At 45.7% G+C, this 24786-nt stretch overlaps 1 protein-coding gene across 1 annotated transcript in view; it reads left to right on the top strand.

Annotated features, from left to right (window-relative positions):
- Nucleotides 1-2537: 2537 nt before the first annotated feature.
- The window catches only part of LOC141139167 (uromodulin-like), a 135634-nt gene continuing 113385 nt past the window's right edge, over nt 2538-24786 (top strand). Inside the window, exons 1-3 of the mRNA XM_073625058.1 lie at nt 2538-2598; nt 17026-17178; nt 24485-24723. Of these exons, the coding sequence (XP_073481159.1) occupies nt 17064-17178; nt 24485-24723 (354 nt within the window). The 5' untranslated portion in view covers nt 2538-2598; nt 17026-17063. The remainder of the gene's footprint in view (nt 2599-17025; nt 17179-24484; nt 24724-24786) is intronic.

Raw genomic sequence — 24786 nt, 5'->3', positions numbered from 1 at the left:
GCCTCCATGGGAGGCACTCGTCGTATGATGTGTCCTCGCAGGTGACAGTTCTTTTATAACTGAGGGCTGGGCCACACGGTGACATTGCCAGGTGACCCCGCCCCCTCTGATGCACAGGGATCAGAGGGGGGAGGGGTCACCCGGTTACATCACCGGGTGGCCCCGCCCCTCTCTGACGCTACAGGGAATCCATAGGGATGTCCCTGTGCGTCAGAGTGGGGCGGGGTCACCCGACAACATCACCGTGTGGCCTCGCCCTCAGTTATAAAAGAACAGTCACCTGTGAGGACGCGTCATACGGCGAGTGACTCCCATGGAGGCGGGTCGGTGCAGCTTTTTTTTTTTCAGTCCATCGGCGGAGCAAGAGAAGAAGAAGACTTCGAGGGACATTTATATTTTTTATTTTTTATTAAAGGACTTGTCCCAAGCCGTGTCATATCTTTTTTACCATTTTGACACTTTTTTTGTGAACTTTTTTTGTGAACACAGGGTACATTTGTACCCTGTTACTATTTTACACAGGGGGAGGCCAGGATCTGGGGGTCCCCTTGATAAAGGGGGCTTCCAGATTCCAATAAGCCCCCCTGCTCGCAGACCCCCACAACCACCGGGCAAGGGTTGTGGGGATGAGGCCTTTGTCCCCATCAACATCCATCAATACCCCAAAGCACCCTCCCCATGTTAAGGGCATGTGGCCTGGTATGGTTCAGAAGGGGGGGCGCTCTCTCATCCCCCCTCTTTTCCTTGCGGCCTGCCAGGTTGCATGCTCAGATAGGGGTCTGGTATGGATTTTTGGGGGGCCCCCATGCCATTTTTTTTTTATTTTTGCATGGGGTTCCCCTTAAAATCCATACCGTTCAGGTCTGGTATGGATTTTGAGGGGGACCCCACGCCATTTTTTTTTTAATTTTAGCGTGGGGTATCCCTTAATATCCATACCAGACCTGAAGGGTCTGGTATGGAATTTGGGGGGACCCCCACACAATTTTGTTTTTAAATTTTGGTTCGGGGTTCCCCTTAACATTCATACCAGATCCAAAGGGCCTGGTAATGGACTGTGAGGGAAAACCCATGCCATTTTTTTCAATGACTTTTATCTGTTTTGCCAAGACCCAACAATTCATTATAGCCGCGAGTAGTTTTAAATGACTTTTTTTCCCTTTAGAAATGTCATTTTGTGCAGGGACTGTTCTAAACATGGGAAACATGCGCTACTTTACCGGCATACTATAGACACCCTCCAGGTACTAAATTTAAAGGAATATTTCACTTTTATTGTTTCACTTTAGGCATTATTAAAATCACTGCTCCCGATAAAACTTTTTTTTAAAACTTTTTTTGCATTGATACATGTCCCCTGGGGCAGGACCCGGGTCCCCAAACACTTTTTATGACAATAACTTGCATATTAACCTTTAAAATTAGCACTTTTGATTTCTCCAATAGACTTTTAAAGGGTATTCCGCGGCTTTCGAATTTGCCGCGAACACCCCAAATTGTTCGCTATTCGGCGAACGGGCGAACAGCCAATGTTCGAGTTGAACTCACGTTCGACCCGAACATAAAGCTCATTCCTATTCTGCACATGTCTAATTGAGAACTGGAGAAGGAGGTGGAAAGGTCTAACTACCAATGCAAGAAGGATGTAGACTTGATAAAACAAGTCTTATTATTTAGGAGGTTTTCGAACTAGCATTGGATATTTTAACTTTTGCTGCAGCACAAAGTAAAAAAAAAAAAGTTAAGTTAGTTATAACTAAGGCCTTATAGGCTGAAACGCATCAACTGACTTAATCTGTGTTTGTTCACTGTGGCTATTCAATAAAATGAAGAAATTTTAAGAGCAACAACCTGAGTGCGGATCATTTTTTCTACATTACTCTACTCAGCCAGCGACTGTGGATCAAGCACCTGGGTGCTGTGCTATCTATGTGGTGTATGGATAGTATCGCTGACTTTTCTGTTTATACTTTAGATTTGAATTGTATCCAGTTGTACCGGGTTGAAGAGGATTTTCTAAGCCCCGGGCTACTGACGCAGATATACCAGGGCTTAGAACAAGAGATTGTTCAACAAGAGGCGGTCCAGGTCAGCGGGACCGGGGGGGTGGGCGAGGAAGGGGGCCTGTGTAAGTTCACCTTACAGATTTTTCTGTAAAGGTGAACTTACACTTTAAGTGATTAAGATAAAAAACCTTCTGCCTTTACAACCACTTTAATTGAGCTGAATATCTCATATCAGTTGAAAGTTTGAATTATATTGTAAGATTCAAAATATATATACCGTATACAGTATATATAGTTATAACAGTCCCAAGCTTGCAACTGAATAGTGACCAATTTAACATTCAAATAATTTACCTAGGTAGACAATTAGGCATACATACTTCATATAGAGCTGTACATATGGTCCTGTAATATGGATTACAATTATCTGGGCAAGAAAGTCAGCATGCACTGTCTACCACACACAGATGTTAGAATGTGTCTACATTTTTGGCTGAATGAATGAAATTAAATTATTGACCATCTTTTTTCCCAGCTGATGATGCAACTACAACATCATGGACAGGGAGTCCAGACTGCGCTGCAAGCACAGGTAAAAGTGCATGTTGTTTATACTGTGTATCTAAAAAATGTAGTAGTTTACAGTTTGGTTGTGAAAACTGATTAAGGCTCCGTTCACTCTAGTGTGAGTTGAGTCGCACAGAATCGCATAAAAATGGAAATCACATTGTTTTCAATGGTGCCCATTCACATCAATGCAGCTCAGCATGGCACACTTTTGGAAAAGGTCCCTGTACTACTTTGATGCAATTCCAGTGTGATTTTGACCCCATAGAATGTGCAAACTGCATCCAAGTTGCACCATATAATCACACTGAAAAGTGGATCAAAATCATATTGCAGCAGTGTGAAAGTGGCAGTATGTCCAATTTTTAACTTGTACCTACAGGTAAGCATTTATAAGGCTTACCTGTAGTTACAGTGAATATCTCCTAAACCTGCACTATTTAGGAGATATTCACACGGGATGCAGCCGGTGATGTCACCAGTGCATGCACTCTGAAGGAACTGCATGCCATACTGTTCCTTCAGAGCTCCATGCTGCGGGAGTGATGTCATCGCGGCTCAGCCATTAATACAGCCAGAGCTTGCAAACCCGGAAGCATGACCCGGTGAAGAAGGATACCCCCATCAGCGGTGACAGCGTGCCGCTGGAGGCATTCACTTTAAGGTAAAGTATGTGGTGCATAATAGCACATTATAACATTCACTTGCGGGTGAACTTTTTTTTTGTTATGGACTTTATTAACGTTTGATTAGAGAATCAACATGCAAATGCAATAACACCATTCAAAGGTTCAGGTTGGATAGTATATTCGATGAGTTGTATGTCATCTCAATGCAGCTGCATTTCACTTAATGTAATTGCCCAAACTGAGTAGAATTATTGACTTGTTTTATTTTTCCGATGTGACAGATGTTCACTTTTCACTGTTATTCTCAATTATTGGGATGGGCAGGGAATAGATAGAGGAGAACCCAAGAACAGCTGTCACATTTGAGAGTCCCACTTTGATAGAGTTACAAAAGGGGTGGCATTATTATGTGCTTATAAAATCACTATATATATATATATATATATATATATATATATATATACAGTGGGGACGGAAAGTATTCAGACCCCCTTAAATGTTTCGCTCTTTGTTATATTGCAATCATTTGCTAAAATAATTTACGTTAATTTTTTTCCTCATTAATGTACACACAGCACCCCATATTGACAGAAAAACACAGAATTGTTGACATTTTTGCAGATTTATTAAAAAAGAAAGTATTCAGACCCTTTGCTGTGACACTTATATATTTAACTCAGGTGCTGTCCATTTCTTCTGATCATCCTTGAAATGGTTCTACACCTTCATTTGAGTCCAGCTGTATTTGATTATACTGATTGGACTTGATTAGGAAAGCCACACACCTGTCTATATAAGACCTTACAGCTCATAATGCATGTCAGAGCAAATGAGAATCATGAGGTCAAAGGAGCTGTCTGAAGAGCTCAGAGACTTGTGGCAAGGCACAGATCTGGCCAAGGTTACAAAAACATTTCTGCTGCACTTAAGGTTCCTAAGAGCACAGTGGACTCCATAATCCTTAAATGGAAGATGTTTGGGACGATCAGAGCCCTTCCTAGAGCTGGCCGTCTGGCCAAACTGAGCTATCGGGGGAGAAGAGCCTTGGTGAGAGAGGTAAAGAAGAACCCAAAGATCACTGTGGCTGAGCTCCAGAGATGCGTTTGGGAGATGGGAGAAAGTTGTTCAAAGTCAACCATCACTGAAACCAGTCGGGGCTTTATGGCAGAGTGGCCCGACGGAAGCCTCTCCTCAGTGCAAGACACATGAAAGCCTGCATGGAGTTTGCTAAAAATCACCTGAAGGACTCCAAGATGGTGAAAAATAAGATTCTTTGGTCTGATGAGACCAAGATCGAACATTTTGGCCTTGATTATAAGCGGTATGTGTGGAGAAAACCAGGCACTGCTCATCACCTATCCAATACAGTCCCAACAGTGAAGCACGGTGGTGGCAGCATCATGCTGTGGGGGTGTTTTTCAGCTGCAGGGACAGGACGATTTGTAATCGAGGGAAAGATGAATGCGGCCAAGTACAGGGATATCCTGGATGAAAACATTCTCCAGAGTGCTCAGGACCTCAGACTGGGCCGAAGGTTTACCTTCCAACAAGACAATGACCCTAAGCACACAGCTAAAATAACAAAGGATTGGCTTCACAACAACTCTGTGACTGTTCTTGAATGGCCCAGCCAGAGCCCTGACTTAAACCCAATTGAGCATCTCTGCAGATACCTAAAAATGGCTGTCCACCAATGTTTACCATCCAACCTGACAGAACTGGAGAGGACCTGCAAGGAGTAATGGCAGAGGATCCCCAAATCCAGGTGTGAAAAACTTCTTGCATCCTTCCCAAAAAGACTCATGGCTGTATTAGATCAAAAGGGTGCTTCTACTAAATACTGAGCAAAGGGTCTGAATACTTAGGACCATGTGATATTTCAGTTTTTCTTTTTTAATAAATCTGCAAAAATGTCAACCATTCTGTGTTTTTCTGTCAATATGGGGTGCTGTGTGTACATTAATGAGGAAGAAAAATGAAATTAAATGATTTTAGCAAATGGCTGTAATATAACAAAGAGTGAAAAATTTAAGGGGGTCTGAATACTTTCTGTCCCCACTGTATATATAAACACACACATGCATAAGGGTGTCTGTTCCAGAACGGCCTATGTTGTGGATATTCCAAACAATGTTAAACACATAATTTAGCGGGCACTATGTGCGTACAAAAGAGGAGTGTAGGGTGTATGACAGGGGCAGGGTGAGCAGAAGAGGAGTGGAAATAATAAGACATGGGGGAAGTATGTGCAGGAGAGGAGTGCCACAGGGTATTACAGTGGGCAGTATGTGCAGGAGAGGAGTGCCACAGGGTATTACAGTGGGCAGTATGTGCAGGAGAGGAGTGCCACAGGGTATTACAGTGGGCAGTATGTGCAGGAGAGGGGAGCCACAGGGTATTACAGTGGGCAGTATGGGCAGGAGAGGAGTGCCACAGGGTATTACAGCAGGCAGTATGTGCAGGAGAGGAGTGCCACAGGGTACCACAGTGGGTAGTATGTGCCAAGACGATTGGGGAAGGTATGAAAGTGGCAGCATTTGAAAAAGATGAGTGTGAAGGGTATGTTAGCAGGCAGTATGTGCAGGAGAGAATTCCAGAAGGCATAACAGGGGAAGTATGTGTAGAAGGGAATTAGGGAGGGCATGGCAATAGGGAGTGAACATAAGTTACCCAATATTCTCTGCTTTAGCATCTGAGTGCATTACTGAGGTCAAGGGCTTACCTTCCCAGAAACCATGGATGCTACAAATCTTCTCCTCCTGGACCGCAGGAGTAGGGTGAGCAACAGTGGAGTTCTGGGCCCTGAGGAGAGGAAGGTGGACCCAGGACCACAGGGATGAAAGGGTAAGGTGGTGAGGAGCTGATTGAAGGATGGAGGTAGAGGCCAGAAACACAACAACATGCCCAAGCTGGAAACATACAATAGATACTGTACCTCCGAATATACAGTAATGTGCAAAAGTTTTAGACACGTGTGAAAAAAAATGCTGTAAATTAGGAATGCTTTCAGAAATAGAAATGTTAATAGTTTATTTTTATCAATTAACAAAATTAGTGGACAAAAAAAAAGTAAATGAACAGAAGAGAAATACAAATCAAACCAATATTTGGTGTGATCACCCGTTGCCTTCAAAACAGTATCAATTCTTCTAGGTACACTTGCACATAGTTTTTGAAGGAACTCGGCAAATAGGTTGTTCCAAACATTTTGGAGAAAAAAACAGAGATCTTCTCTGGATGTAGGCTGCCTCACATCCTTCTGTCTCTTCATATAATCCCAGACAGACTTGATGATGTGGAGATCAGGGCTCTGAGGGGGCCAAGCCATTACTTCCAGGACTCCTTGTTCTTCTTTACACTGAAGATAGTTCTTAATGACATTCGCTATATGTTTAGGGCCATTTTCCTGTTGCAGAATAAAATTGGGGCCAATCACATGCCTCCCTGATGGTATGGCATGATAGATAAGTATCTGCCTGTATTTCTCAGCATTGAGGACACCATTGATCCTGACCAAATCGCCAACTCCATTTACAGAAATGCAGCTCCAAACATGCAAGGAACCTCCACCCTGCTTCACTGTTGTCTGCAGGCCCTCATTATTGTACCGCTCTCCAGCCCTTTGTGAAAAAACTGCCTTCTGCTACAGCCAAATATTGACTCATTAGTCCAGAGTAATTTTTCTGCACCCCAGTGTTTTCCTGTGTTTTCCTGTGTTTTCAATGCATAGTTGAGTTACTTAGCCTTGTTTCCACATCAGAGATATGGCTTTTTGGCTGCAATTCTTTCATTAGGACCACCACTGGCCAGACTTCTCTGGAGAGTAGATGGGTGTACCTGGGTCCCACTGGTTTCTGCCAGTTTTATGCTGATGGCACTCCTGGACATCGTCCGATGTCAAAGGGAAGTATGCATGATGTGTCTTTCATCAACTGCATTGTTTCCTTGGCCAATAACTACGTCTTTCGTCCTCAGCATCTTTGTGCTTCTTCAAAAGCACTTAAACAGCACATCTTGATACCCCAGTCTGCTTTGAAATCTTTACCCGGGAGAGACTTTTCTGATGCAGTATAACTACCTTGTGTGCTCAGTCTTGCCATGGTGTATGACCTGGAAACTGTCTTCCACAACCTCACCTTAGTAGCAGAGTTTGGCCATTCCTCACCCAGTTTTAAGCCTCCTTAACAGCTGTTTCTGTTCAGTTAAATATTTTAACCTACATATGAAATTGATAATTATTAGTACCTGCTTTTATATTTGGTTAACCATCCACCTGACTCTAATGCCGCAAAATCCCTGACTTTGTGCATATGTACAAAATATGCAAGTGTCCTTTCACACAGGCGGTCTGCTCGGTGGACTCCGCTTTGCTCAGCGGGAGATCGCTCCGCTGATCCCCTCTGAGTAGGCGGATGACAGGTCCCTCTCCACTCATTGTGCAGAGATGGACCTGTCAGAGTCCCGCTCTTCTCTATGGGGAGATCGGATGAAAACAGACCGCCTGTCCATTTTCATCCGATCCGATCCACAAGACGGATGGAAAAGGGCCAACATTCGTCTGAATTTGGTGGATCGGATAGCAGCGGGTGTCAGCAGACATGTCACCGCTGACATCCGCTACCCCATAGGTATGAATGGAGCATCCGATCAGGTCCGCCTGAACAACTGACAAGCCCGTGTGAAAGGGGACTAATAATTAATGCTGGTTTGAGGCCAAAGGGTAGTCACACCAGATTTTAATTTGATTTAGATTTTTCTTATGTTTACTCACTTTGTAACTTGATAAAATAAACAATTAAAACATACATTTTTGAATGCATTCTTACTTTACAGCATTGCTTCACACCTACAGTATTGTATGTATTTTACATACAGTATATATATATATATATTATGAATAATATTGCATTCCCTGCCCCACCTCGTCAAGTTTTTCTGCAATTCTTCATTCTTATTTCACAGTCTAATTTCTCACCCTAATGTCATACTGGTGATTGTACCTCAAGCAAAACAAGCAGTAGAGACAACAAAGTATGTCAAAACTCTAAAAAATTTCATATAAGGAGCAGAAAGAGACAACGGGGTTGATTTACTAAAGGCAAATAGACTGTGTTCTTTGCAGTTGCTCCATAGCTTAGTAAATGAAGTAAAGATTCACTTTGCAAAGAATACCCAATCACATGCAAGGAAAATGAAAAAAACTAAATTTTTCTTGCACATGATTGAATGATGAAAATCAGCAGAGCTTCTGCTCCTAAGCCATGGAGCAACTGCTCTTGCAGAGTGCAACTGCACTTTGCAAAATGCACAGTCTATTTGCCTTTAGTAAATCAACGCCAATGAGTGACATCTCTCTGGTCTGGTCACACTGGTCTGGCCTGCCTATGTTTTACTTCCAGTGACAGAATTGCTAGTGTGACATGGTCCTTACTGTCTCCCATATAGGGTAGCGCAGACTTAGCATACTAGCTAGTGGAACCATTTATTACTAAAGAACAACATGGAACATTGTACACAATTTCTGCTTTGCTAAAAGTATAAATAAAATCAATAGATGGTGCCAGTGGCGAAATTTCCAGGGTCGCATCAGTCGCACTTGCGACTGGGCCCTGGAGTTCTGCCCATGTGGGGGGGCCCAAAAGCCCGGGATGTGGCTCGGGGGTTGCTGGCTGCAGTTATGAGCAGAGAGTGTCTATTACACTCTCTGTCACACTGCTCGGACCCCGTACTGACAGACCGCCCCCCATCCTCGCACGGACATAGGACAGAAGAGGTGAGGAGAGGAAAGAGATACAAAAGGAAAGGATCTTCTCCTCCCACCCCCCTAATGTGTGTCCCCGTGGCCCCACCCACATTCCAATCCTCGGAGGCTCCATGCTTAGCAAAGAGAAACTCCAGCAGCCTGCAGGTAGATAGTGGAGGAAAGGCCAGCTTGTACTATGGATGCTGCAACCCTCCACAGAGGATCCACAGCTATCCAGGTCAGCCAGTCACCTTGCTTCTTAATGAAACTTCTCAGTGACTGAAAAGAAAGCAGCACACAGGTGGGTCAGTCATTGATGGGACTGATTGTGTTGTCCCCTCCAGAGCCCCTCAACCAACACAGCAGCCCACTGGGATTTCCCTAGTGTGGTGGACTACAAGCCCCAACATGCTCTGCCAGCCTATGGATACTTTCAGACTGGGGTAGGCATCGGCGGTAAAGCGGCACTATTTTTAGTGCCGCTTTACCGTCGTTTTAGTGACGCTATTCAGCTGCTAGAAGGGTGGTTTTAACCCCTGCTAGTGGCCAAAAAAGAGTTGAACCCGCCCGCAAAGCGTCACTGCAGCGGTGCTTTGCTGGCGGTTTGGCGTGCACTGCCCCATTGTTTTCAATGGGCAGGGGCGATTTAGGAGCAGTGTATACAGCGCTGCAAAGATGCAGGACTTTTTTTTACCGTCCTGCAAGTGCACCGCTCCAATGTAAAAGCCCTCAGGCTTTCATACTGGAGAGACAGGAGCAGCTCTTTACAGGCGCTATGCAGGCACTATTTATAGCGTTGTAGCGCCTGTAAAGCGACTCAGTGTGAAAGTAGCCTTAGTGTATGTATAGCACAGGCTAGTAGATCTTATTTGCTGACCAATCCAGGGCCCAAGCCTCCATCTATGGTAAGGGAAGTGTCCCCCACCCTTCCTCTCTTATCTCGCCAGCCTCTGAGCACACTTATGGGAGAGCTCTGTGGACTGTAATGTAAAGGGGGACTCTGATGTACATGGGGGGCTTTGGTGAGCAGAGTCCCCCTTACATCAGGATTCCCAGAGCACCTCTTACATCAGTTTTCCTTTACATTACAGTCCACAGAGCCCCCCCTAGGGCCCTTTCACATGGGCGGACTCTGCCAAGCAAATCCACCTGCTCAGTGCGGGATCTTTCTGCTGATCCCCAACGAGCAGGCGGATGACAGACCCATGTCTGCTCCACGTGTGCAGAGTGGACACAGACACAGACTGCTGTTCTCTATGGACCGGTCTGACTGTCATCCAATTCGCTAGTCTGTTTTCATTGGAGTGGATGCAGGCAGGTGTAAATGGACACGTCTGTTTACATCCGCCTCCCCATAAAAAACAATGGGTGGTCCGATCGGTTCAAATGTGTAAAAGTCGCCAGAAAAGGGTCCTGCTGCAGGACCATAATCAAGGGCCCCACGATGGGAGAAAAGGACACCAGGATCATTAGAAAGGGCCCAGAGGTCAGGGGGCCCTTCATGGTTCCTTGCACCGGGGCCCTGAAGGTTCTAGTTATGCCTCTGGATGGTGCTGTGCTCTAAATAATAACAAACAGGTATAAATAAAGTGCTGAGCGACTACTATAAAGTGCTAAGTGTTCAGAATGATAGACTCCAAAAATGTTTAAATTCATACACTACAAAAAACACAATATAAATACAAAATGATAATAGACAATCTAAAGTGCTGAGTACTCAAAATAGCATAAGAGATAAACTTCCAATGTGCAATATAGGTGCAAATAGTAGACAGGAATAGCATCCAAATCGATGTTATCTTAAACAAGATAAAGAGCTAGTGCCAAAAAGGGCGTAAGTCCAAGGTGCGCATAAATCTTCAAACAGATGCTGGTGGATGCAGTGCAGAAAATAAAGTGCTGAATTTTTTTTCTTCAGTGCAGTCACACCTAAGGGTGCAATGGCTCCTTACCTTACCGCTGTAAGGTAACAGCGTATAGATAGCCAGTGGCAATCCGGAATTCCGGGGTCCTGTAGTAGGTAGCCTAAGAACAGTGGCGGCTGGTGAAGTTTTAGGATGGGGGGGCGCCAGACCCTGCCCTTCCTTTTTGACCCCTCCCACTTGGTAAAAATGGGCGGGGTTTCAGCGAAATAGTGGGCGTGGCTCTAAGGTGGTGTGGTTAGCGTCTGAGATGAACGAGGGATGGAGGGAGAGGGAGAGAGGGACAGCAGGCCTAGATCCTACACAACAATAGAAATGTGTATTCTACAAAGTTTAACAATCATCAGATAAGGATACTCCAAACACCTGGTGTTAGCGCTTCAATCATCCCGGCACCATGGTTGTTATGGTGTCAGGATGATTGAAGCGCATTGTTTCTATTGTTACATTGTAATATAAAATGAAATCATTCAACTCACCATAATGCAGAATCAGTGGGAGCCCCGAGTGTGTCACTAGCCACGTCGCCTACAACCAGATGCCATCAGGTGTCCCCAGCAGTCCGTCCTTACATGCAGCCTGTGTCACATCAAATGCAGCCTCTGTCACATCAAATGCAGCCTCTGTCCCCCCAAATGCAGCCTCTGTCCCCCCAAATGCAGCCTCTGCCCCCCCAAATACAGCCTGTCACATAAAATGCAGCCTCTGTCCCCCCAAAATACAGCCTCTGCCCCCCCAATACAGCCTCCGTCCCCTTACATCAGAGTTGCCATCAGTGTCCCCACACAGCATGTGTCCCCCACAGCAGGTGTCCCCCATCAGAGCCCCCAACAGCAGGTGTCCCCTTTAGAGCCCCCCACAGCAGGTGTCCCCCACAGCAGGGTGTCTCCATTAGAGTCCCCCCACAGCAGGTGTCCCCATCAGAGTCCCCCCACAGCAGGTGTCCCCATCAGAGTCCCCCCACAGCAGGTGTCCCCCATCAGAGTCCCCCATCAGAGCCCCCCACCAGAGCCCCCCACAGCAGGTGTCCCCTATCAAAGCCCCCCACAGCAGGTGTCCCCCATCAGAGTCCCCCCACAGCAGGTGTCCCCCATCAGATTCCCCCCCCACAGCAGGTGTCCCCCATCAGAGTTCCCCCACAGAAGGTGTCCCCCATCAGAGTCCCCCCACAGCAGGTGTTCCCCATCAAAGCCCCCCACAGCAGGTGTCCCCCATCAGAGTCCCCCCAAAACAGGAGTCCCCCATCAGAGCCCCCCCACAGCAGGTGTCCCCATCAGAGTCCCCCCACAGCAGGTGTCCCCCATCAGAGTCCCCTATCAGAGCCCCCCACCAGAGCCCCCCACAGCAGGTGTCCCCTATCAAAGCCCCCCACAGCAGGTGTCCCCCATCAAAGTCCCCCAACAGCAGGTGTCCCCCATCAAAGTCCCCCCACAGCAGGTGTCCCCCATCAGAGTCCCCCATCAGAGCCCCCCACCAGAGCCCCCCACAGCAGGTGTCCCCTATCAAAGCCACCCACAGCAGGTGTCCCCCATCAGAGCCCCCCACAGCAGGTGTCCCCCATCAGAGCCCCCCACAGCAGGTGTCCCCCATCAGAATCCCCCCACAGCAGGTGTCCCCCATCAGAGTCCCCCCACAGCAGGTGTCCCCCATCAGAGTCCCCCCACAGCAGGTGTCCCCCATCAGAGTCCCCCATCAGAGCCCCCCACCAGAGCCCCCCACAGCAGGTGTCCCCTATCAAAGCCCCCCACAGCAGGTGTCCCCCATCAGAGCCCCCCACAGCAGGTGTCCCCATCAGAGTCCCCCCACAGCAGGTGTCCCCCATCAGAGTCCCCCCACAGCAGGTTTCCCCTATCAAAGTCCCCCCACAGCAGGTGTTCCCCATCAGAGTCACCCCAAAACAGGAGTCCCCCATCAGAGCCCCCCCACAGCAGGTGTCCCCATCAGAATCCCCCCACAGCAGGTGTCACCATCAGAGTCCCCCCACAGCAGGTGTCCCCATCAGAGTCCCCTATCAGAGCCCCCCACCAGAGCCCCCCCACAGCAGGTGTCCCCTATCAAAGCCCCCCACAGCAGGTGTCCCCCATCAAAGTCCCCCCACAGCAGGTGTCCCCCATCAAAGTCCCCCCACAGCAGGTGTCCCCTATCAGAGCCCCCCACAGCAGGTGTCCCCCATCAGAGCCCCCCACAGCAGGTGTCCCCCATCAGAGCCCCCAAGAGCAGGTGTCCCCCAAAGCAGGTGTCTCAATCAGAGTCCCCCCACAGCAGGTGTCCCCATCAGAGCCCCCCACAGCAGGTGTCCCCATCAGAGCCCCCCACAGCAGGTGTCCCCATCAGAGCCCCCCACAGCATGTGTCCCCCATCAGAGCCCCCCACAGCATGTGTCCCCCATCACAGCCCCCCACAGCAGGTGTCCCCCATCAGAGCCCCCACAGCATGTGTCCCCCATCAGGGCCCCCCACAGCATGTGTCCGCATCAGAACCCCCCACAGCATGTGTCCCCCATCAGAGCCCCCCACAGCATGTGTCCCCCATCAGAGCCCCCCACAGCATGTGTCCCCCATCAGAGCCCCCCACAGCATGTGTCCCCCATCAGAGCCCCCCACAGCATGTGTCCCCAATCAGAGCCCCCCACAGCAGGTGTCCCCCATCAGAGCCCCCCACAGCATGTGTCCCCCATCAGAGCCCCCCACAGCAGGTGTCCCCCATCAGAGCCCCCCACAGCAGGTGTCCCCATCAGAGCCCCCCACAGCAGGTGTCCCCCATCAGAGTCCCCCCACAGCATGTGTCCCCCATCAGAGCCCCCCACAGCATGTGTCCCCCATCAGAGCCCCCCACAGCAGGTGTCCCCCCCATTCACCACACAGCGGTACTTACCTTGGGTCTCCTGCGGTGTCCTCCTCCTCACACTGGCAGCAGCATTCTTCCTGTTTCCTCTCTCAGGCGCAAAGAAAGAGAGAGGCAGGAAGTGACATCTGACTCAGGGCAGATGTCAATCAAATCTGAAGTGCCAAGTAGCTTCCGCCCGGCGCCTGTAGTATGTATTACTATGACCGGGCGGAAGCTACTTGGCGCTTCAGAAAACGCCCCAAGGCGGGCTTAATGCAAATGCAGCGCCACGTTTGCAATCTCGTGATTGCATAGACGTGGCGCTTCCTATAAGTGCACTGTGTCTGGCGTCGCACTGTATCCGGCGTCCGAACACAGTGCACTTAAGGACCTTTTTTTTTCTTTTTTTTTTTTTTTAAAGGGCCAGTAGTAAAAAAAAAATTTTTTTTTTTTTGATTTTTCTTTTTTTTTTGCTGCCTGGAGGGGGGGGGGGCGGCGCCCAGGCTCCCCCTATGGACGGGCCGCTACTGCCTAGGAATTGCTTATGGATGGCAATATGTATGGAGCCTGGTGTCCTGGTGGATGCTTCTCAGGATATATCTCCTTTAAATAAATCAGTAGCAGTAGAAATCCTCCCAGATGGACACATAAAGCAATTTTGATGGTAATAGCTCTCAAATGAGAGATAGTTGTTCTTATTTACATTTTTAAAATGTGTTTTTGAACTAAGTTTACACCCCTCTTGTGTAGTTATTAACCTCATAGGTATTACCCGTGCTGGTAGATGTGAACGTAAATTTCTTTTCAACCGGGCATTTTGTTCTATCTAGGAAAGATATGGTCTTTTTACTAATATCCCAAGTTAGTCTAATATTTCTAAGGTTGTTATTCAGTTTTTCTAAGAACTATACCAGCTAATTGTGTTCACAAAAGTTATAGTGGGAGCAAAATTTGTACCCAGTGTAGTGGCCTGTAGATGACTTCATCTTTAAAAGATATATTGATGACATCTTTATTTAATGGAAAGGTGAACAGAATTAGCTAGTACTGCTAACAGATAGACATCTCCAAGAACTTTTACCTCACAACCCTAAATTTATATATAAAAGAGCTTCCATGATATGAGATAAGATTGTCAAAAGTATCCCTGATCCACCCTCGAGGGGATTTACATTCTATACAGGAAAGGGTTTTTTTCCCATGTAAAGGTGCTTTGCATGTACTAAAACGAAACGCCCAGTTGAAAAGAAATGTACGTTCACATTCACCAGCACAGGCAATACCGATGAGGTTAATGACTTCATTGGTTGTAATACAGAAGGAGCAGTCTATGCTTTTGAATGTAGGTGTGGGCTACAATATATAGGTCACACGAAAAGACCCCTGAAAGTACGCATTAAAGAACATGTACAGAATATTATTAAAGGATTCGACAAACATAGTGTTTTCAAACATTTTGCCACACACCACAATAAAGACCCCACTCATTTGAGATTCTGGAGGATAGAACCATATAAAAAACACTGGCGGGGAAGTCATAAAGTAAGGACTCTCAGCCAGTTAGAGCCCAACTGGATTTTTATTTAAGTCACTAGGTTGCAGCTTTGGATCTGCTCACAGCCATGTGCTGTCAATCAACAGCAAGGTGGGCCTGATGGAGAACTAGTCTCTCAGTTCACCATTAGGCAGTGCGTGCTGCACTACAAAAATCATTGGCTATGTGCCTGTCTGTGTGATTGGTGCAAGTGAGGGAGTGCACTGAAGAAGGAGTGTCCAGTATGGGCACTCTGACATTAAAACCGGGCTCCAGTAGATTTACATACCTAGGAAAATAAGGATCTTCACCAGCACATCTTGGTAAATGGCTCCACCATGCAATCTTAGTAAAATAAAATGATCTTCACCAGCACACCTTGGTGGATGGTACTACTATGCAATCATAAAAAAAGAGGGATCTTCACTAGAAAACCTAGGTGGATGGTACCACCATTCAATAATAAGAAAAGAGGGATCTTTACCAGCACACCTTGGTGGATGGTACCACCATGCAATCATAAGAAAAGAGGGATCTTCACCAGTACACCTTGGTGGATGGTACCACCATGCAATCATAAGAAAAGAGGGATCTTCACCAGCACACCTTGGTGGATGGTACCACTATGCAATCATAAGAAAAGAGGGTTCTTCACCAGCACACCTTGGTGAATGGCACTGCCATGCAATCATAGGAAAAGTGGGATCAAAGGGCAAGTTGTATCTTTAAGACTTTAAGACTGGATGTCAAGAGCACCCCACCCCTTTATATCAGATATCAAGAGCTTACCTCAACCATTAGAAGTGAGTGAAGAGTTCCCCACCCTTCCTTACATCACAGTGCACCCCCCTACACCTACCTTGTGCTACTGCCGGGAAGAGGCTGGGAAGCAGAAGGTGCAGGGTCTGGAGGGGCACCAGAGGAGGATTGGAGTCAGCTACCAGAGTCTGCTGAATGTTGAGACCAGGGGAGGCGGAGACCATGGGGGTGCTGCAACTGCACAGAGAGGCAAAGGGTCCATAGAGGGAGTTCTTTCCTCCTCTCTGCTGTTAACTGCTGAGGCAGGGGGAGCAGAGACGAGCCTCTCCATGGCTGAACAGTGAAACGCAGGATCTGACAGAGGAGTTCTGCTCTCCTCTCTGCTGTCAGCTACTAAGACAAGATGGGACAGAGAGGAGGGGGGTGCCACAGCTGCAGGAGAGGTGCAAGGTCCACAAGAAGTGGCCTTGTGGGCCGGATTCGGCCAGCAGGCCTTGTGTTTGACACAAGTGACATAAAGCAACAGACATCACCAAGGTGTACTGGTGGACATCCTTATTTTCTTATGATTGCATGGTGGTGCCATCTACCAATTCACTACGGCACCCTACCCCAACTATGAGCCTGTGAGGAGTGTGATGGATACTATACAATGTCTCTGTAGATTCATGTACCTGTCTCTGACAGGCATATGCATCAGGTGCAAGCACTGACAATTTTGGTGGGGCACCCAACAGAATTTTAAATGGTGTATATGACCCACTTTATGAATTCCCCCCTGTACATTTTAAGTTTACATGGTTTATAACAAGATCAATAAGTATTTTTTAGCAGTTATAAGACAAATAATAACAAAGTGATGTAAATTACAGTCATCTATCTTTAATGTTTTCATATACTACTTACTCACTGCTCTTTGTACAGTGCTATCAAATGAACCTCAAAAATGTTTAATAGAGTAAATAAGTCTGTGCAGTCATTCACTGCAACCATAAAGCTTTCATTATACTAACCTGATTATGGTGACCATTTCTTTCAGGATCTTCTCTTACCTATCTTGTGGACACAACAGGATCAATGTGGGATGATATGTATCAACTGAAGTTGGTGAATAATTGGCTTCTAGATCGTATAATTGCAAGATACCCCTGTGGAATCAGACAATACACTATGGTGGAATACAACGACCCATGTAATAACCATTTTAATACATAAAGCTGTCCTATGTAAATATGGTGGTACTTTTCAGCCTAAAACTGTTATTTAAGTCTGAACTTTGGGGCAGATATAAAAAGGCAAAAAACTCTATATTCATTAACACCTCATTAACCACTTACCTACAGGGCACTTACACCCCCTTCTTGCCCAGGCCATTTTTCAGCTTTTAGCGCTGTCGCACTTTGAAAGACAATTGCGCAGTCACGCTACACTGTACCCAAATTAAATTTTTATAATTTTCTTCACACAAATAGAGCTTTCTTTTGATTTGTATTTAATCACTGCTGGGTTTTTTATTTTTTACAAAAAAAAAATAGACCAAAAAATTGAAAAATCTATTTTTTTTACTTAGTTTCCGTCAGTTAAATTTACTAACTAAGTAATTTTTCTCCTACACTGATGTGTGCTGATGAGGCAGCACTGATGGGCACTGATAGGATGAACTGGTGGGCATTGATGAGGTGGCACTTATGGGCACTGATGAGGCGGCACTTATGGGCACTGATTAGGTGGCCCTGATGAGGAGGCACTAATATGCCACACTTATATAGGTGGCACTGATATGTAGCACTGATGAGCACTGATAGGCGGCTCTGATGGGCACTGTTAGGTGGCACCGATTGGCACTAATAGGTGGCACTGATTGGCACTGATAGGCGGCACTGGTGGGCACTGATAGGCGGCATTGGTGGGCACTGATAGGTGGCACGGATAGGCGGTACTGATGGGCACTGATGGGCATTGATGGGTGACACTGATGGGCGACACTGATGGGCATTGATGGACAGCAGTGATGGGCATTGATGGGCAGCACTGATAGGCGGCACTGATAGCCAGCACTGACTGGCATTACTAATGGGCACTGATTGGTGTCACTTGTGGGCAGGGGTGGGCACTGATTGCTGGCACTGGCGGGCACTGGTGGGCAATGGTGGGCACTGATTGGTGACATTGTTGGCGCTATAATATAATCAGGGCACTGATGATCAGTGCCCTGATTACATGTTTTGTCGCCACCTGCGAGGAGATGCCCCTGATCGGCTCTCCTCGCCACACACTCTATCAGTGTGAGGCGAGGAGCGCCGATTACGGCATCTCCGTGTTTATATGTGACCGACTGTGATTGGACACAGCTGATCACATAGTTAAAGAGCCGCTATCACCGCGCTGTGTGCCCCTGTGGGCACCCGAGAGTGGCCGTTCTGGGACGACGTCCCAGAACGAGGGCCGCACCGCCCCACGGTCATTTGACGGTTGGCAGGCGGCAACTGGGTAAATGCAAGTAATGTAAGTGTCTGAATTTGATTTGCCATCAGTCACTTTGCAGTCACTGTAAAGCAGAGCTCAGACTTTGAGAGGGAGAAGCAGCATAAGAAGCCAATCAGCTGTGCTTCAGGGTGAGGAGCTTGCTGATAGAAGTAGAGAGCAGAGTAATGGGGAGATGAGCTTACCAGTGTGTCAATTCTTCTTTCATTGTACAGTTACAGGGTGGGGAAGGGACAAGTCTTGTAAGTGCTACCTAATTTCAGCAGAGACAAATCAGGTCTACTGCCTATCCAGACAGGGTTGTGCTATGTGATGAGGCTGTTTCCTGAGGCCTGGATGAAAAGAAATAAAAATATTTTGGTCAGGTTAAAGCAACTTTTAATAAACAATTTTCATCTTTGCTTTAAACTGGTAATGGTCAGCTATACGTTTTTGAAAGATGCTGCAAAGTTAAATATCGAGTAATATGGTTCCCCTCTCTGACTTTGAGCCATACCCCCCATATTGGATTTAATTAATCTTAACTTGGCCTTGTCCCAGGAGGGATTCACAAATCCAGCCTGCTACGTTATTATGTATGTTAAAGTTTGGGGATCCTTTGCCTTCTTCTATGGGCTTCTTTATGCTTGATCCCATGTTGCAGTGCCTTAGTGACAGTTCGGCTTAATTGACCCCACTTGATCTTTTTTTTTTTTAATTATCCTTATTTTTATTATTCTTCAAATATCAAAAGAAGAACATACAACATCATAAAATATCATATAACATATCATAGTACAAAAAACAAGATTGTTATTACTTTATCTTCCCTCTCCCTCCCTCTCAACCTACTCCCCCCTCCCACCCTCACACCACCCAATCATTAGTTGTGCATGTACTTCTGATAGTTATATGGCCAATGGAGAAGGTGGAAGCCTTCTCCTTGGGCAGGAAAAGTGTAAAAGAGAAAAGCATCCAGGGCCTCATAAAGGTGAAAAGCAAAAACGAGGGGGTGGCAAGGAACTAGAGAGAATCTCTCGCCATCCCCTTATAGGGGGCACCCCATCTCAACCAGCCGAGGGCTCCACATTCTTACAAACTTACTGCTATTACCCTGCCTAATACATGTCGCCCTCTCACTCCAAACCATTGAATTAATGGTCTCAACCCAGTTCTCCACTGTCGGGGGAGACTGTGCCTGCCATTTCTGTGCTATTAATTTTCTCGCCTGAAACAGGCGTCTCAACACTACTTCGATGGCACCGGATGGGACTCTACCTTCCTCTAAGCTTCCTAATAGGCAAGTCTTGACCTCCGGTTCTAGTGTGATCTCAAAAGTTTTATTTATCCTAGCTACTATCTCGGTCCAGTATCTAAATAGCTTAGGACACTTCCACACCAAATGGATCAGATCTCCTGACACCTTACATCTGGGGCACTCATCATTTTGTCTCCTTCCAAATCTAAACATTTTTTGGGGGGTATAGTAGACTCTATGGATCCACTTGATCTACTGTGGATGCTTCTACCTATTACTTTAAAGGGTGAATTCACCTTTGTACACTTTTTTTTTCTAAATTCATTTAAAAAAAACTTGCACCTGGGAATGGGTGGGTGGATGATGCAGGGTGTGTGCTAATTAGGTCAGCTGGTCAGCTCCTTCCTGTGTCATGACCTGAAGTCTGATCAGGAAGAAAGACATTACTAATGAAAAATCTGGAAATATGGATTAGGACAAGAAAAGTAAGTGACTGTAGATTTAATGTAAATCTTTGATGTGTTTGCAAAAAAAGTACATGAATGCTATATTGGTGCTTAGGGGAGCTGGAATTTTGAAAAAATAAAAAAACTGTACAAAGGTGAACTTACCCTTTATGTGGCCGACATGGATGGTCCCTCCCTGTGGTGAACCGAAATCATTTTGATTATGCTCCTGGTGCTTTATCCATAGTGTGGGTTTAGATGAACTCCAGTGCTATGACGCAGTGATTTTTATGCAGCAGAGTCTCCTGAAGAAGCCATAGTGTGGTGAAACATATAAAGATGAAGTTAGTGCATAATCACTGTGTAAGCTGGATGGATATGGATATTTCATGTTGGTTTTAAATTAAATTTTCATTGTTTTAATTGTTCCTAAAAGTTTTTACTGTTTTATATATTCAATTGTGTTTGGCACCTTCAAAATTCCGTCTTTGCTCCTCCTATACACTTCCAATCTCAGCAGTGGTGGGTGGTCCACAAGGGGCGCAGTGCACACCCCCCCAACTCGCCGTGCATTCTCCCCCAGCCCACACCGTCTGTGTGGTTGTGCACTGTGCGGGGAGCCAAACCAACAGGTTTCTACCAGGCCTGTCACCCACTCACAGGCACGTGACCACATCCCGAGGCCCCAATTGGTCAGTTTTATATTGTCCTTGAGCCGCAGAGCACTGCGCCCTGAGCCTTCTCACCCTGCGATATGAGCAAATACCAGTGGCTTCCCGGCCAATCAGGACAGGAAGTCCCAGAACCCGGAAAGAAGACCGGGTGAAGACAGAAGCTGCGGTGTCGGAAAGTCCAAGGGAGCCATCACAGCTGGAGGAGTCTGCCGTAGGGTGAGTGCAGACCTGGGAGGGCCCGCCAATGCCCCCCCCAAATCCTCCAGCACCAGCCACAACTGAATCTCAGGGATGTGGTGCTGGGGACTCTCAGACAACTCTATTTAATTACTCCTACAGTTTTGGAAAAGCGACAAATGAAGTGAGACTCTCTGTTCTGTCAAAGGAAGAGTGAAACTCAGTTTATTAGCACATACAAAAGCAAAATTAAACATTCATTTTAAATGGAATGCCTTTTAAAAAAACTGTTACACTCTACTAAAACTTGAGCTCTTAATAGATATACCCAGGGGGTATTTTGCAGGCCAGGGATTGCCAACTTCTCCCTGCCCAGCTGTCCAATCTCTTATACATTGCTGCAAATGACTGTCCCCCTCTTGCTGCCACCTGCAATGGTTCCTGGGCTCTCCCATTACTCCAGGGTACCCAAGGCCACAGTAAACAGCCAGGATCGGTGAACACAGAGGAGAAGGAGGAACATCTGTTCCCCCAATTCCATCTCTACTGTGACAAATGAAGCCAGAAGTGATAATGATTTCCAGGCTGGAGCAACCAGGGAAGCAGCTAATCAAGCACTTTATGTACTTGAATAGCTGCTTTGAAGGGCAGGGGAGACATTGGCGGTCTAATAGACCCCTGATGTATCTATAAAGAGTACCTGTCACCATAATATCACATGGGGGCCCTTAATAGAGCAATAAAGGTGAAAGAAAAGAAAAGTTAAATGAAAAAAGATGTAAAAATAGTCAATTTAAATAACACAAATCAGTGCATCTGCAAGGAGAAACCCACACATGTACAGATGTTTAAGGAAGCCCACATGTGCACAGATGTGCCACAGGGTTCCCTCGGGACCCAAAGTTCTGTCGCACATCTGTGCATGCACAGAATCCGAGAGGGGAAAAAATGCAGAAGCACAAAAAAGTTCTCAAATGAAAAATTGAACAAATATCCAATTCTGAGAGGGGGGGAGGAGGCAGGACAATATGAAACTTAGTTTAGAGTAAAGATCCAATTAAACGGTGTACAACCTTAACCTAAAAAAATGACCTTATATCAAAACGATGAGGGTGTTTACTAAAGTCGGAGAGTGCAAAATCTGGTGCAGCTCTGCACAGAAACCAATCGGCTTCCAGGTTTTATTGTCAAAGCTTAAAGAAGAACTACAGCTTTTCCTTCCCAAAACAACAGATGCATTGTGCATTAATCACAACCCCACTGTCTGTTTATCTGTATCTTTCCTCCTTTAGCTGTATACAGCAGGTTTCTATGCCTGTGATGTCACTCCTTCTCCTGGCTGAATTTCTAAGTTCTCTGACTTCCTGTCTCCGTGCTTTACCAGTCATGATACTACATGTCCCATCATGCTTTGAGCCTTTTTAGTTTCAGGGTGGGCTATAGGAGTAACTTGTAGCAGAGTGGGCGGGTCTAAGGGTTACTGTGGGTTTTTCTGGGCCTTCATGTGGGTGGTGACTCGAGAGGAAAAGAATTGTGTGATCCCTGCCCACACTCCGTTCCCCTCTGCAGTAAATAGGGAAGAAGCAGGAAGTGGAACTTTAGTCAGAAAATTAAAGTGATTCTAAAGGCATTTTTTTCATTTTTTACTCCACATCTAGAATCTTTGCTAGGGATGCAATGTGAGGGGCAGTGTCATTAGGGTCAATGTAAATTGAATTGCAAGCCATGTGTGGACTGTTTTAGCTTGTAAGATGTTACAATGGTGATCTCACAAGAATCCAGCGCTACATATACCCAATGCTCGTCACTCTGCTCCCACCCTGAGGAAGTCACGTGACTAGTGACGCAACGTGTTGGTAAGAGCCTGTGACGTAACTTCAGGTGTCTCCGTGACCTGGAATATGGTGAGCTTGGGCTAATTTTATCATTGGTTTTTACCACAGATTTGATTCTAATTTTATGCAAATGCACAAGATGTTTACAATGTGAGTTGAGTGATGAATTTTTAATAAATTAAGAAGGTTTTTAATATACTGCACGATGAGATACTCTCTGTTTATTTGCGCTATATTGCGGAGATAGTGCAATCCACCAAAGGAGGAGGAAGATCAAAAGGGGCATATAGTGGACCAAACCTATTGATTAACCAAACCACAATTGTGGCCTTATGCCCCGTACACACGGTCGGACTTTGTTCGGACATTCCGACAACAAAATCCTAGGATTTTTTCCGACGGATGTTGGCTCAAACTTGTCTTGCATACACACGGTCACACAAAGTTGTCGGAAAATCCGATCGTTCTAAACGCGGTGACGTAAAACATGTACGTTGGGACTATAAACCGGGCAGTGGCCAATAGCTTTCATCTCTTTATTTATTCTGAGCATGCGTGGCACTTTGTCCGTCGGATTTGTGTACACACGATCGGAATTTCCGACAACGGATTTTGTTGTCGGAAAATTTTATCTCCTGCTCTCCAACTTTGTGTGTCGGAAAATACGATGGAAAATGTCCGATGGAGCCCACACACGGTCGGAATTTCCGACAACACGCTCCGATCGGACATTTTCCATCGGAAAATCCGACCGTGTGTACGGGGCATAACAGTTCATAGCATGAAGGTGAGAGCGTAGTGCACCTAGAGTTGTTTGGATGGTGGCTGGAATTTGGAGTGACCAATCACAATTTTCAAGCACTGGGGAGCAAGAATTGCATTGTTTTTTGGTGGAAGCACCTTATCATGGTGGACTTGTAAACATTGTATAAGTGTCATCTTTCAAGCACCTGGGAGAAAAGGCCTTATGCTGTTTTTTTTTTAATTTTATTTATGATTTTGTAATAAACAAGTTTATCACGAATGTTTTTGGATATTAATTAATGGATATTTTATTCACTTCATTATGTTTTTGATTGTTTGTTGCACTTAGCTAAAGGATCAGTAAATCACTCAGGAGATTGCTTATTTTTATTTCAGATCAGCGCACAAGGCTTTTAATAAAAAGTTGTAATTTAGCTTTAATTGAACACGCTGAAGTTAGAAGCTGATTGGCTACCATGCACAACTACACCAGATTCTGAGTGCACCAGTTTTAGTAAATCTGCCCCGATGGATATCATAGAGGAAGCACTTTAATTATCCAAACCTTTGAATATTCAGAAACCACTTGTCTATACCCCTCCATATATCTATAGGAAACATTACATACAGACAATATAGATCTGGGGATAAAAGTCAAACAGGGAGTCCAACAATTCCCAACTCCAAAATTAAAAACTAAAAATAAGGAATGTCTTTGCATACACTTTAATAATTACTGTAAATTAAATAGATATTAGTAGAGATTTGTTTTAAGAATGACAAGTACAGTTCACTAAATGACTTTATTTGTAGCTTTTTTTTTTTAATTATGAGAATTTTATGGGGAAAAAAGTCAGTATCTAATCGCTCTTTTTTGCTATACCTTGTATTTTTTTCTTAGATGTTGGCCCTGTCAGGGTAACATATTCCAAAGATGAGTTTGCTAATTTCTTCAATAGCCTTGTGGCCCAGGGAGGGGGCGACTGTCCAGAACTGGCTATGGAAGGACTGAAGCTGGCTTTGGAGAACTCACCAAAGAAATCTTTCATTTTGGTATTAACAGATGCATCTGCCAAAGATTATGATAACACTGTTTTAGTAAATGAAGTATTCAGTCTTTTAAAAGAAACCCAGTCACAGGTAAGAAGAATGCTGAACCGTAAATTGTTTATAAAGATGCTTTTTTCTTTACTAATTAGGGTC

Source organism: Aquarana catesbeiana, linkage group LG04 (genome assembly GCF_042186555.1).
Source record: "Aquarana catesbeiana isolate 2022-GZ linkage group LG04, ASM4218655v1, whole genome shotgun sequence".
Lineage (NCBI taxonomy): Eukaryota > Metazoa > Chordata > Amphibia > Anura > Ranidae > Aquarana > Aquarana catesbeiana.
The sequence above is the reverse complement of the archived record's forward strand: the minus strand, read 5'-3'. Positions and strand labels throughout refer to the sequence as shown.